The 12463-nt window shown below is 36.6% G+C and overlaps 1 protein-coding gene across 2 annotated transcripts in view; it reads left to right on the forward strand.

Moving 5' to 3' along the window:
- Nucleotides 1-12463, forward strand: part of TMEM62 (transmembrane protein 62) — a 190430-nt gene that overhangs the window by 3194 nt on the left and 174773 nt on the right. For both annotated transcript variants that reach the window (XR_010743821.1, XM_066321293.1), the window contains exons 2-12: nt 921-1032; nt 1927-2064; nt 3063-3108; nt 4316-4457; nt 4645-4769; nt 4933-5055; nt 5906-6061; nt 7460-7619; nt 9184-9297; nt 10270-10354; nt 11923-12027. Coding sequence is in view for 1 of the 2 variants with exons in the window: in XM_066321293.1 (XP_066177390.1) it covers nt 1992-2064; nt 3063-3108; nt 4316-4457; nt 4645-4769; nt 4933-5055; nt 5906-6061; nt 7460-7619; nt 9184-9297; nt 10270-10354; nt 11923-12027 (1129 nt within the window). In the remaining variant the exon portion in view is untranslated. The remainder of the gene's footprint in view (nt 1-920; nt 1033-1926; nt 2065-3062; nt 3109-4315; nt 4458-4644; nt 4770-4932; nt 5056-5905; nt 6062-7459; nt 7620-9183; nt 9298-10269; nt 10355-11922; nt 12028-12463) is intronic.

Below are 12463 nucleotides of genomic sequence, written 5' to 3' on the forward strand. Positions count from 1 at the left end.
TTTACAAGAACAGGTTTATTAAACTGAATGTAAAAGTTAATGTTCTTCTTTCCAAGTAGTGTTGTCAGATGGCCTTGAGCATGTACTTACTGCTTTTTGAGCATCAAATACCATTTGTTTAAACCAAGGAGGACAATTAATTAATTAATTAATTGACTGAAGTAGAATGGAACGTGGAATTGAAACCAGTCACACAAGGGGTTTTTTTTGGTACAGTATTGAAAAGCCACAATGTTAAATAATAGAAAAATCTTACTCTTCTTATTCTCCCTGAATGGCTTTTCTGATATGAGGGCTTTGACTGATTCAGAAATGAACAGCATCTTTTACGGTTACATACAAGTCATACCATCATTTCTTAGGCAATCTTTGCCTTCTTGAAGGCACATGGAATGGGACCTAAACACACTCATTAGATCTACTAAAATGCTTGGATAGAATGTTAAAAATCCTTCCACTCGACTACTGGAAATGTCACACCAGGTACAAAATAAATTTTCAGTATATTTCAAGTTCTAGGTAGCTTTAACCTATTGTTTTGCAGAGCTACTTTGTATTCTTACTTGCAGCAAAACCACTGTGTTGTGCAGAAACTCACAGAATTTGAAAAGCAACAGGCCACTTGCAGTCATCACAGTTTACTGTGGATACCTAAGTATTTCTTCATATTATTGTATGCCCTTAGTTTTAAGGAAATTTTCTTGATGTAAATGTGATTTTAGGGGTCAGAGTTGCAATATCCTTTGCTTGTTCTGCTTTCATTCTCCCCTAGTCACTTCTGTTTCTCCCTGTATCCCTTACACTGACATGAATCACTGTGACTGTTCTGTTGCATTCTTACGTATATTTGACTTTGCAGAACAACCTAGGGAAGCAACAGCCCTCTACTTGGAGCAGTGTTTCATTCTTCTCTTTTACAGGTGTCAGATATTCATATCAGCAAATTTCAGGATCCCAAACGAGCTCCTGACTTTGAAAAATTCTGTTCTGAAACAATTGATGTAATTCAGCCAGCACTTGTTCTAGCAACAGGTAAGCAATTGAAAAGTGTGAATTTCCTGTTGGTTGTACTATCAGAGAAACAGCAAATAGGCAAAATTCTAGGATCTCAAGACAGAACTTTAAACATTAAGGTATTTTAAGCAATGGAAATGGAATTGCAGCTAAAGAGACTGCTAGAAGCAGAAGAAAAGAATAGAAGACAATAATAGCTTCTCAAGAAGAGAATTATTTTTTCTTCAGTGTTCAGTTTCTTAGTGAGTTTTATGTGTTCTATATGTAACAGACACAATCACACAAGATAGCTATTTTTTTCCCAATATGTGTTGCTGCATCCTAGTCCTTGCTAGCAGCTACCTTCCCTCTTGTCCTGATTATGATTCTGCATTCTTTGTGTTTGAAATTACAGAAGTGAGCAATGCGTGTGGTTAGTCATTAGGAGACAGTTTCTCTCTCAGAACAATCCCTGCTTATTTGTATGAAATTCACCTGTGAATTAATGTAAGATTTTATTGCTGGTTTCCATTTGAACATATTTCACCAAGAGAGGTGAAATAAACCTTGCCGCTTCATTTGACAGCTTGCTATTGAAATACATTAAGTTTTGACAAGAACATCAAAATACTTTGAGCCTTTACTGTGTGCAAGGCTTTAGAATCTTGATGCTAGACCTGGAGTTTTGTTTCTACAGAGTTACTTCTCTAATTAGTCGAAGTGCTGCAGTGATGTGGTCAATAGGTGCCTGATGAGGCTTCTGCATCTGAATTAGGAGACATTGACCCTCACCTTGTAGACCAGATACAGGAACATCCAGATTGCATCCAGGCCTGCAGCCTTACGCTTGGAGGCAGGGATGGCATGTCTAGTTACAGTATTTGTATAAGCTGTAGAGGCCTCTCGTTACATCTCACCTTTGTACACTCTCAGGTGATCTGACAGATGCTAAGACAAGAGATAAACTGGGATCTGAGCAGATAGAAGATGAGTGGAAAATGTACCAGTCAATCCTGAAGAGATCAAGGGTCATGGAAAAAACCAAGTGGATAGACATCAAAGGGAATCATGGTAAGAAGAAAATGAAACATTTCTGTCTTCCCTGTGACTGCAGATGACAGAATATAGAGGTAAAGCATTAGTACTCACTAGTGTGTTAGTACTCATGAATCAGGAGAAGGGCTTGCCATCCACATGTCTACTGAGGACACGCTTTGTTTACAAGCTCTTACTGGAGTTTTCGTACCAGGGAGGTAAGAGTCTTTTACTTGGCAAGTGGTAGAACATGACTTCAGGTGTTAGTTTCCATGTCATTATTTTATATACCACATTATTTAATGGTGGGGCAAACCGTAACCTTACCATGATAAAGAAAGGGTTTCAATTTACTTTTCACAGACTTCCACCTCAAGAGTTTAAGTTTAAAAGGTATCACATGTCCAGCAGCTTAAGGAAATCTGGTTTCTTTTGAATAGAAGGGAGTCATGGGAGTTTATATCCATCAGTTGTCACCACAGTGTAAGCGTTCAAACACAAGCTGACAGTCCTGTAGGCTGTATAAACAGGCTATTACAGGAAGCTGCACTGCAGGGGAAAAGTGCATGCTTTGTCATATATACTTACAGTGGTGGAACTGTACAGTACAGACCTCCCCATGCTGATGTCTATTCTACACATGCTATTCTCTGATGCTATGGGTCCTTTATTTTCCATGAATGAGTTAAGTCTTACTTACAGAGCATGCACCCAGTCCAAAAAAGCTTCTGAAAAGCTCTGTAGTCAAAACGGAGACAGGTTTAGCTTTTAGCTGCTAAATAATAATTTATATTCCCACAATGCCTTTATCTTTTAATTGAAACTTAAATGAGAAAACTATTGCCATTTACTTGCTTCGAGTATAAAATGTCTCGTCTGCACAGTTAGTCTGCTTGTCAATCATTTATTTTTTAAAAAGTAGCTCTTCAGCACCTGCTGAGACTGCTTTATCTCAACATAATCTAGTTAGATACAGGGGCCAATGATCAATTTGATCTGAAAGTTTCTTTATTTCCTTTTTGTCTCCCTTACAGATTCATTCAACATTCCACGCCTGGATAGTGTTCAGAATTATTACAGGTATTTATTTATTATTTACCACACAGATGCAGCTATATTCAAGATCAAGTTCAGTAAACAATATTGTGTTTTCAGTTTTCACATATGTGCTTTTTCACTGCCTTTCCTATAGCCCAGGATCACATTTACTATTCCCTCTGTCTTTTGCATTGTTAGTAGAGCAGAATCGATTGAGAAAATAGAGAATTCTTTGTGCAGATTTCTTATTTCTTACCCTTCTGTGTTTTGTAATTGAATGTGTTAAAACTGTCAAGGTATACAATATTTTTAGTCATACTCTAGGAGAGAGATGATGGAAGAGTGAAATGGAGTTGTTTTTATAATAAATAAAATCGTAAGTAATATAAAAATATTAAAATTATAAAAATTGTTTGCAGAAATAAAGATAGAGGCTAGGGAAAACAGTTACTCAGCACCACATTCTGGTGTTTATTATGCATTAAAATTAAAGAGAGCAGTGGATTGTATTGAAATACAATATTTTTACACAAAAACAGAGGTTCCTATTATATGTTCAGAGCATTAGCAGAGGATAAATCAACTGTTATACATACTCAAAGTGGGACTAAAGGAAGAAATTTTATTGAATTTGATGATGTTCATAAAGATAATGTTAACATAAATATTGTGAAAGGGTTTTTATGGCATTAGAAGTATTGAAAACTTGTTTTTAATATATTGGATTGTATTCTATTCAGGTCAACCTTTCTGGCAGTTTTATTGTTCTGATTGGTGGAGGAACAGGGACGTGAACTGATTTCTGGTTGGCTCTGTTCAAATTATACTTATCATCTGAACTCAGGAATGTTTTAGCTTCCACAAATCATGCAGGGAGGAAAACAAAACTAATACAACTCAAACCCCAAATTCACACAAAATGCCCACTCCAAAACCTCAAAAGAAAGTTTAAAAAATAAAACCCAGCCTAAATTTAATGAATTTTAGTGATTCTCAGATTAACTCACAATCATTTTAGTTACAGCACTTAATCCTTAATAGAGCAATTTAGGTGGCTCTGTTAGTTGAAATGTTACATCTTTGCCAGTGGAAAATATTTACAATTCCTATCTAGCATAAAGTATCAAAAGCACTTCAGTTTTGGAAGACAGAAATAGTGAAATGTTGTCAATGGAAGGAGAGAAAGCAACATATGTTTGTCACGGCTACAAGCTTTCCTAACAGCAGTATTTCCATCTTATTTTGTTAGGAAATACTCTGCCTGGCGTAAAGATGGCTCTTTCCATTACATCCACACCACCTCTTTTGGGAACTACTCATTCATCTGTATGGATGCCACACTCAGTCCTGGCCCTAAGAGACCCTATAACTTTTTTGGGATTTTAAACATGGTATTGTATAAGTCTTTGCATTCCATTTTGCTGGCTGTTTTATTTCTGTAGTGGTTTGTTTGGAGGTTTGGGGATTTTTTAATACAGAAAAATTGTTTGAAAGATTTATGTTCATAGTGTTTACATTTTTAACTTACAATGCATGTGAGGCATTTATTTAGCAAAATGGTTTTGTTACCTGTTTCAGAATCAAATGGCAGAGCTGTCTTTGATGGCAAAGGAAAGTCTACACAGCAACCATACTATCTGGTTTGGCCATTATCCCACCTCAACAGTCATCTCGCCATCCCCTGGCATACGAGCACTAATGAGGTAAGATCTTATCCTGTATGTTTTCAGCATGAAGTGCATTTCTTGCCTGTCTTCGCATGCTCATCTCTTGCTTTTCAGGTTTTCTGCAGTGACACTACCTTCCCACCCAAATAATCACAATTCCTATGTTCGTTTTTTTTTGTTTTTTTTTTTTTTTTTTTAGTTCTGCCACAGCCTATTTATGTGGACATCTCCATACAATGGGTGGGCTGATGCCAGTCTTGCACAGTCAACACCGTGGTGGCACTCTGGAACTAGAACTGGGAGACTGGATGGATAACAGAAGGTAAGTAAAGCTCATATGAGCAAATTATTATATGAAACCTACTTTGCTGTACTGTGATTCCCTTTTGTGCTGTGTGGTGAATTTGAAAGAAGCATGAGATCAGCCTGACTGGTTATTACTATAAGTGCTTTTGAAAAAAAGGCCTTGTGCGTATGTTTGGGATTTCCCCCCATACCAAAAGTGTGGCAATACTTTAGATATTTTTTAATTAATTCTTGGTATTTAAAAGTTAAAAAGGGGGCATCTATATGTCCCTTTAGTATGTGTTTAGTATTCATATGTAGACAAAAAAATTGTAATAAAATTCAGCATCACTACTTCAAAATACACATGCTCTGCACTAGCTGTTAGAATTCTTGTCACAGAAATAGTCCCCCTGAGAAATACTACTATACTAGCATATCAAAAAGTGTCTGATGGCACATGGAGTGTATAATAGTATATTAGCTTTTATTCTGCAGTAATCCAAAGAAAGATACTGGTATGAATACAGGGAAATAGCACACTGGGGTTGTTGTCCTTAACTAGGGTACATACTCAGACACTGTGGAAATGTGTCTTATATTTGAGTTCTTTAACATAATGTTCATCTATCTGATTCATGTGCAAAATTCCATAGATTTTCACACTTGGAACTTTGAGTACTGCTTCCATGATTTATAATAAAATTAACCTCATCAGAGATAAGCAACTGTACAGCTAATACAGCAGAACTGGAAAATGTAAGATCAACTACAGAAGAAAATAAATGGAAAATAAAGCCAGGTTCTGTTTAGGAACTTGAGGAGCATGGGAATCAGCTGTTCACACAGCAGTTTGTATTAACTGAGTTCTTTTCCTTTGATTGTAGGTACCGGATCCTGGCGTTCGATCACGACCTCCTCAGCTTTGCAGATCTTAACTTTGAAGAGTGGCCTGTAGTTCTCATCACCAATCCCAAATCCTTCCTTTATAGCAGTTCTACTCATGAACCACTTGTCAGAATTCTTCATTCCACTCATATCAGGTACCCTGTAATGTCTTGATTCCAAAATATTTAACTATATTCCTATGTATATACACAAAACCTTTTTTAAAATATGTGCCTACTGTTCTCAGAATTCACTTTTCTCTGGAAGATTGTTCCAGAGAGCCCTCTTTGTATCATATCTGTGACTGTGTAGTAGTAATTCATGTTTGTTTCACTTATGCAGTTATTTCCCCTAAAATCAATTGAACTGTATGTAACCAAGGCTGATCAATTAGTATATAATTCAAATAGATTAATATGTAATCTGTTTTACTTATCTCACATGTTCACATTGACTGCTGATTTCAAGATTTTGTCTATGTATTTTTCTAAATGCTTTCTCTGTTCACTTCAGACTAATTAGCTTTTTGTCTTTCAATTCTACATCCTTTATATATTAAAACATGAGAAGTCTCTGCCAATTTTCATATTCATTTTAAATCTCTTCATCTTTCCTTTTTTACCTTATCTATTTCACTTCTACATTTATATTTCAAATTTTTAGGCCCATTTCAGCACTTTATATTTGCTGTAAGACTAATCTGCTTGAAATACTGCATACATAGGGTTGCAATAAAAAGAAGTTTGTCATACTTTTCAGTTAGGGAGCAATATCCTACTAGGTGTCCTGATTACTTTCCAGTTTCCTATTCAGAATCTTATCTGAACATTCTTATGATTATATTAAATATATGAACTGGTAGAATTGTTCACCATAACTGTATGAAGCACTTCTATTTGACTAAAACATGCTCTGGAATGCCATTTGTATTACTAGAAACGAAAGGAATTGTATGTGCAATATTTTGAGTCTGTATTAGTATCACTCTTTCTATGAATATAAGCACTGCCAAATGACAATACATTTGTTGGTATCTGAGATCTGCAATATCAGTCTTGCATTCCATTCCTTTTGTCATAAATGCAGTTACAAACTCTGAGAGGTTATATTCTGACTAGCAAAAAGAAAAAAAGAAGGAAAAAAAACCCACTCCCAACAACAAAGGACTTGAGAGAGATAGAGAGAGAGCAAACCTGACGATTTTTTATGAAACCATCTACAAGTGCATGGTTATGTGTCTGTGTGCTGGAGGATGCATTCTAAAATTATTTCTGCTCGGACCTTACAATTTCTGCCACCTTTTCTTCTGTTCCACGGCTAGTTTTCTGTCCTGTTCTTTTGTGTAGTGCCATACAGAATTAGGTTTTTTAACTGTAGGAAGGAGCTACTATGTTACCATTAATCTACAGATATTTCACTAGTTTAAATTCTAAATCTTTTGAACTCTTTACTACAAGGCAGCTTAACCTTTAGGGACTTTATTGTGGGGAAGTAATGACATACCTGCAAGTCTGGTAACAAATCTGTTCTTTTGCTCTTTATTTGCTCCTTAGAATTCTGGCATTCTCTCCTTCTGTCATTATCTCTGTCAAAGTCTACATAGATGGAGTTCACCTGGGGAATGCACATCAGGTGTCTGGCCCTCTCTATGTGCTGAAGTGGAGCCCACAGAACTACAGTGAAGGGTTCCATCATATAGATGTGACTGTTCAGGTAAGGTACCTGTTGGCATGCTTTGTATTGATTTTTTTTTCTTTTTTTTCTTGTCATGGTTTCTCTATCACCCTCCTTCCAAAATACATGATAAAAGACATACTTTCATATTTGTCTCATTACAAAAACCAAAGGATTTAATAAAGGAATAAACATGGCCTGCAAAGCACCAAAATATTCATAAAGATGCTGAGCTAAAGAAAAAAATATTTTTTGTAAGAAGTAAAATAAGACTTGACAGAAGTGCAAACTTTAATTGAAATTGGCAGAGATGTCAAAAATTACAAGAAAGGGTTCTAAAGGTATGTAAACAATAAGCAGAAGCAGAAGGAAAATACTGGCCAGGTGTTAAACAGCCAAGGTGAATTCATTACCCAACAACTCTGAAAAGGCAGAGGTTCTCAACACTTGCTTCACCTCTGTCTTCACCAGCAGTGTTGGGCCTCAGGCCTTGGGAACAAGGATCAAGGTTGATGCAGAGACCCACAGTCAGTGAAGGAAGAGATGGAGTAAGACCTGTCACAGGAGCTTGATCCTACAGATCAATGGGCCCTGACAGTTTCCACTCCAGAGTGTTAAGAGACCTGGTTGACATCTTTGTGAGGCCACTCTCCGTAGTCTTGGAGAAGTTGTGGAGATCAGGGGCCATCCCAGAAGACCTGCAGAAGGCTAATGACTCTCCTGCCTACAAGAAGGTCTTAAAGGAGGATCCTGGAAATTAATAGGCTCATCAGTCTTACTTCAGTCCCTGGGAAAATTAGGAAACAAATCTTGTGGGGGCTATCTCAAGTCAGATAAAGGATGTGACTGGGAAGAGCCAACACAGATTAACCAAGGGCAAACTGTGGGCTAAGAAGAACATTATGAAGTTCATCAAGGAAGTGTAAGGACTTACACCTGGGAAAACATAATCCAGGAGAGCAGCACAGGCTGTGATCTGCCTGGCTGGGGAGCAGCTCAGTGAAAAGGGACCTCAGTGTCATGGTGGGTACAAGCTCAATATGAATGAACAGTGTGCTGGTGCAGCAGAGAAAATCTACTGGATGCCAGGGTGCATCCACAAGGGCATCACCAGCCAAGATAAGCCACTATCCTGCTGTACTGAGTGCTTGTCAGGCCACATCTGAAACACTGTGCTCAAACTATTGAATAAGTAACAATAAACAATAATTTGTTTATCTATGTGAGTTTATGGCAAATACACCAGAAGTGAAGCAGAACAAAATTTCAAAATATTTTAGTATGGGCTATTACCTAGAATTGAACTTTCAGAAAACAATGGAGGGGGGGGTAGGCGGGGGAGGGCAATAAACAGTCACAGTCTTCCATAAGTTGCTGAATCTCTGACAGGCTCTTCTTCATATGTAGCACTTTCAAATTAAGATTTTATAATCACCAATTTATTTGAAACTGCAGAATTGACTTTAAGTAGTCCTTTGTAGGTAGAATTTAATACAGCAGCAGTACCTTTCTAGAATAGCTGCAATGGTAATTAGGAACTTCAACTAGAGAGTTTTTTGTACCACTGCAATTACATAATTGATCTCATTTTATATTAATCTAGGATGCTTCAGGAAGAATTGGCACACGGGGCCATTTATTTGGTATGGAAGAAAACCTCTCTCTTAGATTTGACTTTTGGCCATCTGTTATTCTTCTCACTGACCACTATGTTCTAGTAAGTACTTTCAGCAAAACAGCTGTTACTCCATGTTGGTTTCCCAAGCTGCAGTAGGCATTTTTGTAATTCCTGAAGGAATTCATAGACTTGAATGCAGTTTATTTTTTCTATATATGACACTGTTGGAATTCCCAAAACATATAAAGTTTCTTAAGTTGTATACATGTCAACCACAAATGTGCAGCAATGGTTTATACAAATAGTTGACATCCTGGATTTAGTCCCACTTATCAATTTTTGGATAAGTATAAGTATACACACATTTCTTGCAAGCAAGAAATTGAAAAAGAGCTACTGAAGATAGAAAAAGGAAGCATTAAACCAAAGAGAAATTTTCCTGTGAACTGTTGCAATATGTTTTCTGGAAAGAATGCTGCAAATATTCTCACTGTCAGCTGCTGACATTATAACTAGCTCCAGTGAAGTGGAGGGCAAAATCTCCATCAACTTTAGTAAGTTCCAGGTCATATCCAGATGCATTACAGCTCAGTACATGCAAAGAAGGATGTCATGTCTTAGTGGTTTAGGTGCACTTCTAGAATCACATAAGTCCACATGACTGTAGTTCTTATCATAATCGGCTCAAAATCGTTAACTTAGTTTTGTCAATCACTCACGCATTCTACACCATGTCTTGAACTGCATTTCTCCTCAGAACAGTGCTCAGACGATGGTTTGCCTTGGAAGTGTAACTACACTTTTTCAATGGAAGTGTTTACAAACCCTATCTTTTTAAAGATTCAGGTCTATTGCTTTCAGCCATTCAGCAGAAGTCAAGTCAGTACAAGACAAATCCAACCACTTAGAAACTCTTAAGTTTCCTTTTTACTCTTCAGTTCAATGACTCCAACAAGCTTTGAATATGTGTTTCAAATAGAATCTTTGTACTGTTCTATCAGTGTCCATAAGGCATGCTCCAAGGCTGCTATTATTCCAGGGCTAGCTTACAGTCAAAACTGTCTTCTTCAGGCTCGAGTGCTCTTTGGACTGGTTGTGCTGATTCAGATTACCTTGCTTGTTGTTTTCCGACACCTCCAAAAGCCAGCACTCAAAGGTAGGAACTAATGTTTACCTGCAGTTTTTAGTAGATCTGTTTTCCCGTAAACTTTTCACTGTTGACCTGTGTGCTAACAATACGTAATTGTGCCGTTATCACCATATGCCTTTTACATCTGCTACTGTGGGGTTTGATTGGTTTCTCAGAAGCTGCTGTTTTGCTTTTAAGGGAACCTGGAAAACCTCCAATATGTCAAATAAAGTAAACTAGAAACTTGAGCAGGTATCTTTGTTTAAACAAAAATTAAGTTGATCGAAGGCCAAGGTTTCCTTTTAATTTTCTCACTGAAGAATCCAGTACGTAGGGAAGGGAGCGTTTTGTTTTGTATTAGTTCTGTATATGTGCATGTTTCACCACAATTGTCACAGAATTCTCTCCTGCCTGAGTGGAGAAACAGATTTCCTTCTGCCAAGACAATATTTTTTAATTTTTACGAAGAACATGAATGAGATTGGGTCTTTCTCAAAATAACATTAAGGCCATTTCTGTCATAAATGGCCTTTGTCTGTGATAGAGCAAGTAAATGAAAATTATTTGATACTTTGTTTGTGATAGAGCTAGTAAATGAAAATTATTACTATTAAGCTCAAGGTGTTTATCCTTTAAACAATCATTTGAACCACACCTTACTAATGAGATTTTTCTGGAAGCCACCTCCCTTCCTATTCATGTCAGTGTTGTCCCTTCCTTCATACTCCTAATCAAATAGCATCCTGAGGTAACTACAGCAACTGCTTACATAGAAAAGGATGAGATTTTCAGTTGCCTCCATGGAACTCAGCAGCTAAATATTAAAAAACCTCTGCAGTCAGCTAGGTCCATGTGGAGCATGACAAATGTTTGACACATTAGTGAACAAATTTGTTAGAGTTGTTGATTTCCGAAAGTGAAGCTTGTCCTCTGGGGGTTAATTCTTTGTGAGAAGGCCACATAATAGGTGTAAGTCTACAAACTAACTTTTTAGGAAGGCTCTCTTGATCTGTGAATTGTCTGCTTCAGTTAGAGAGCTAATACTGCTTATTTCTGCTAACACCACACACTTGTCAGAATAATGTTATTTTAATGCCTAGCCTTAATTTTGAGTTGCTATCAGATCTCACTAAAGTAGATTTAATCAAAGGAATCCAATTAATCTAGTCCATGCTGACCCGCCTTTCTGGGTTTGCAGAGTTAGTGTTTTGATTCTCTTACTTTTCATTTAATACATACTTTCTCCATGTTCTTCATTCTAGCTAACTTCATTTTCTGGGTATAGAATGGTCGTTCAGTATTATTTACATACAGTAAGTGTATTCCGTTGGAATGGCAGGTTCCTCTGCTGTTTTTAATATAGATTGTTGTATTTATTGGTCCTTTACTTTCAGTTATCACAGTAACAGTAATACATTCCTCTGCATTTTTCTGTAGACATAAAAAATATTATTTTTATATTCCTTATTTAAAAGAATGAGTAAATAATGTGCAGATAAAATTTCAGAAAGACCAGTATTATATCTACATATATATCTGGGGAGGTGTTGCAGACTGAATTAAATGTATTTTTCTTAAATGTTGTCTCTATTTAGGAAAGCCAGGATTACTTACTCTGACTTCATATTCTCTTCATGTCTTCAGTAAAACAAACACCTTCTATTACTCAGTTCTGGTTCTGAATTTATACACCATTCTAGGTAAGTAGCCTAGAGTACTGGAGGACATAAATTAGTATTTTGAAATTACAGATTAGATCTTGATGAAAATTAAGAATTCAACATCTTGGAGAAAGGGGAAGATCTACTTAAGTTAGAAAATTTATGTGGAACTTTAAAAGTTAATGTCCAAAAAGACTGAAGGTTTATTTGTAAGAGCCTAACTTAGAAGCCCTGAATTAATTAAACACTTAGATTGCTAAATTACTCTGAAAGCAAAGCAAGTATTTTTAAATTTAGTTTGGTTTTCACTTATTTTTTGATTGTTAGCATCAGAGCAAACAATCTCAGCTTATTCTTCTCGGATAACATGTTACTGAAATAGCTATTTCTTGTTAGTGCAGTATGCATAACACAGAGCAGCCTGCCTGTTTTGATTTCTGTGCTGAGCCAGGCTGGAATTGTTTGTGACCACATT

This window comes from Sylvia atricapilla, chromosome 6 (genome assembly GCF_009819655.1).
Source record: "Sylvia atricapilla isolate bSylAtr1 chromosome 6, bSylAtr1.pri, whole genome shotgun sequence".
Lineage (NCBI taxonomy): Eukaryota > Metazoa > Chordata > Aves > Passeriformes > Sylviidae > Sylvia > Sylvia atricapilla.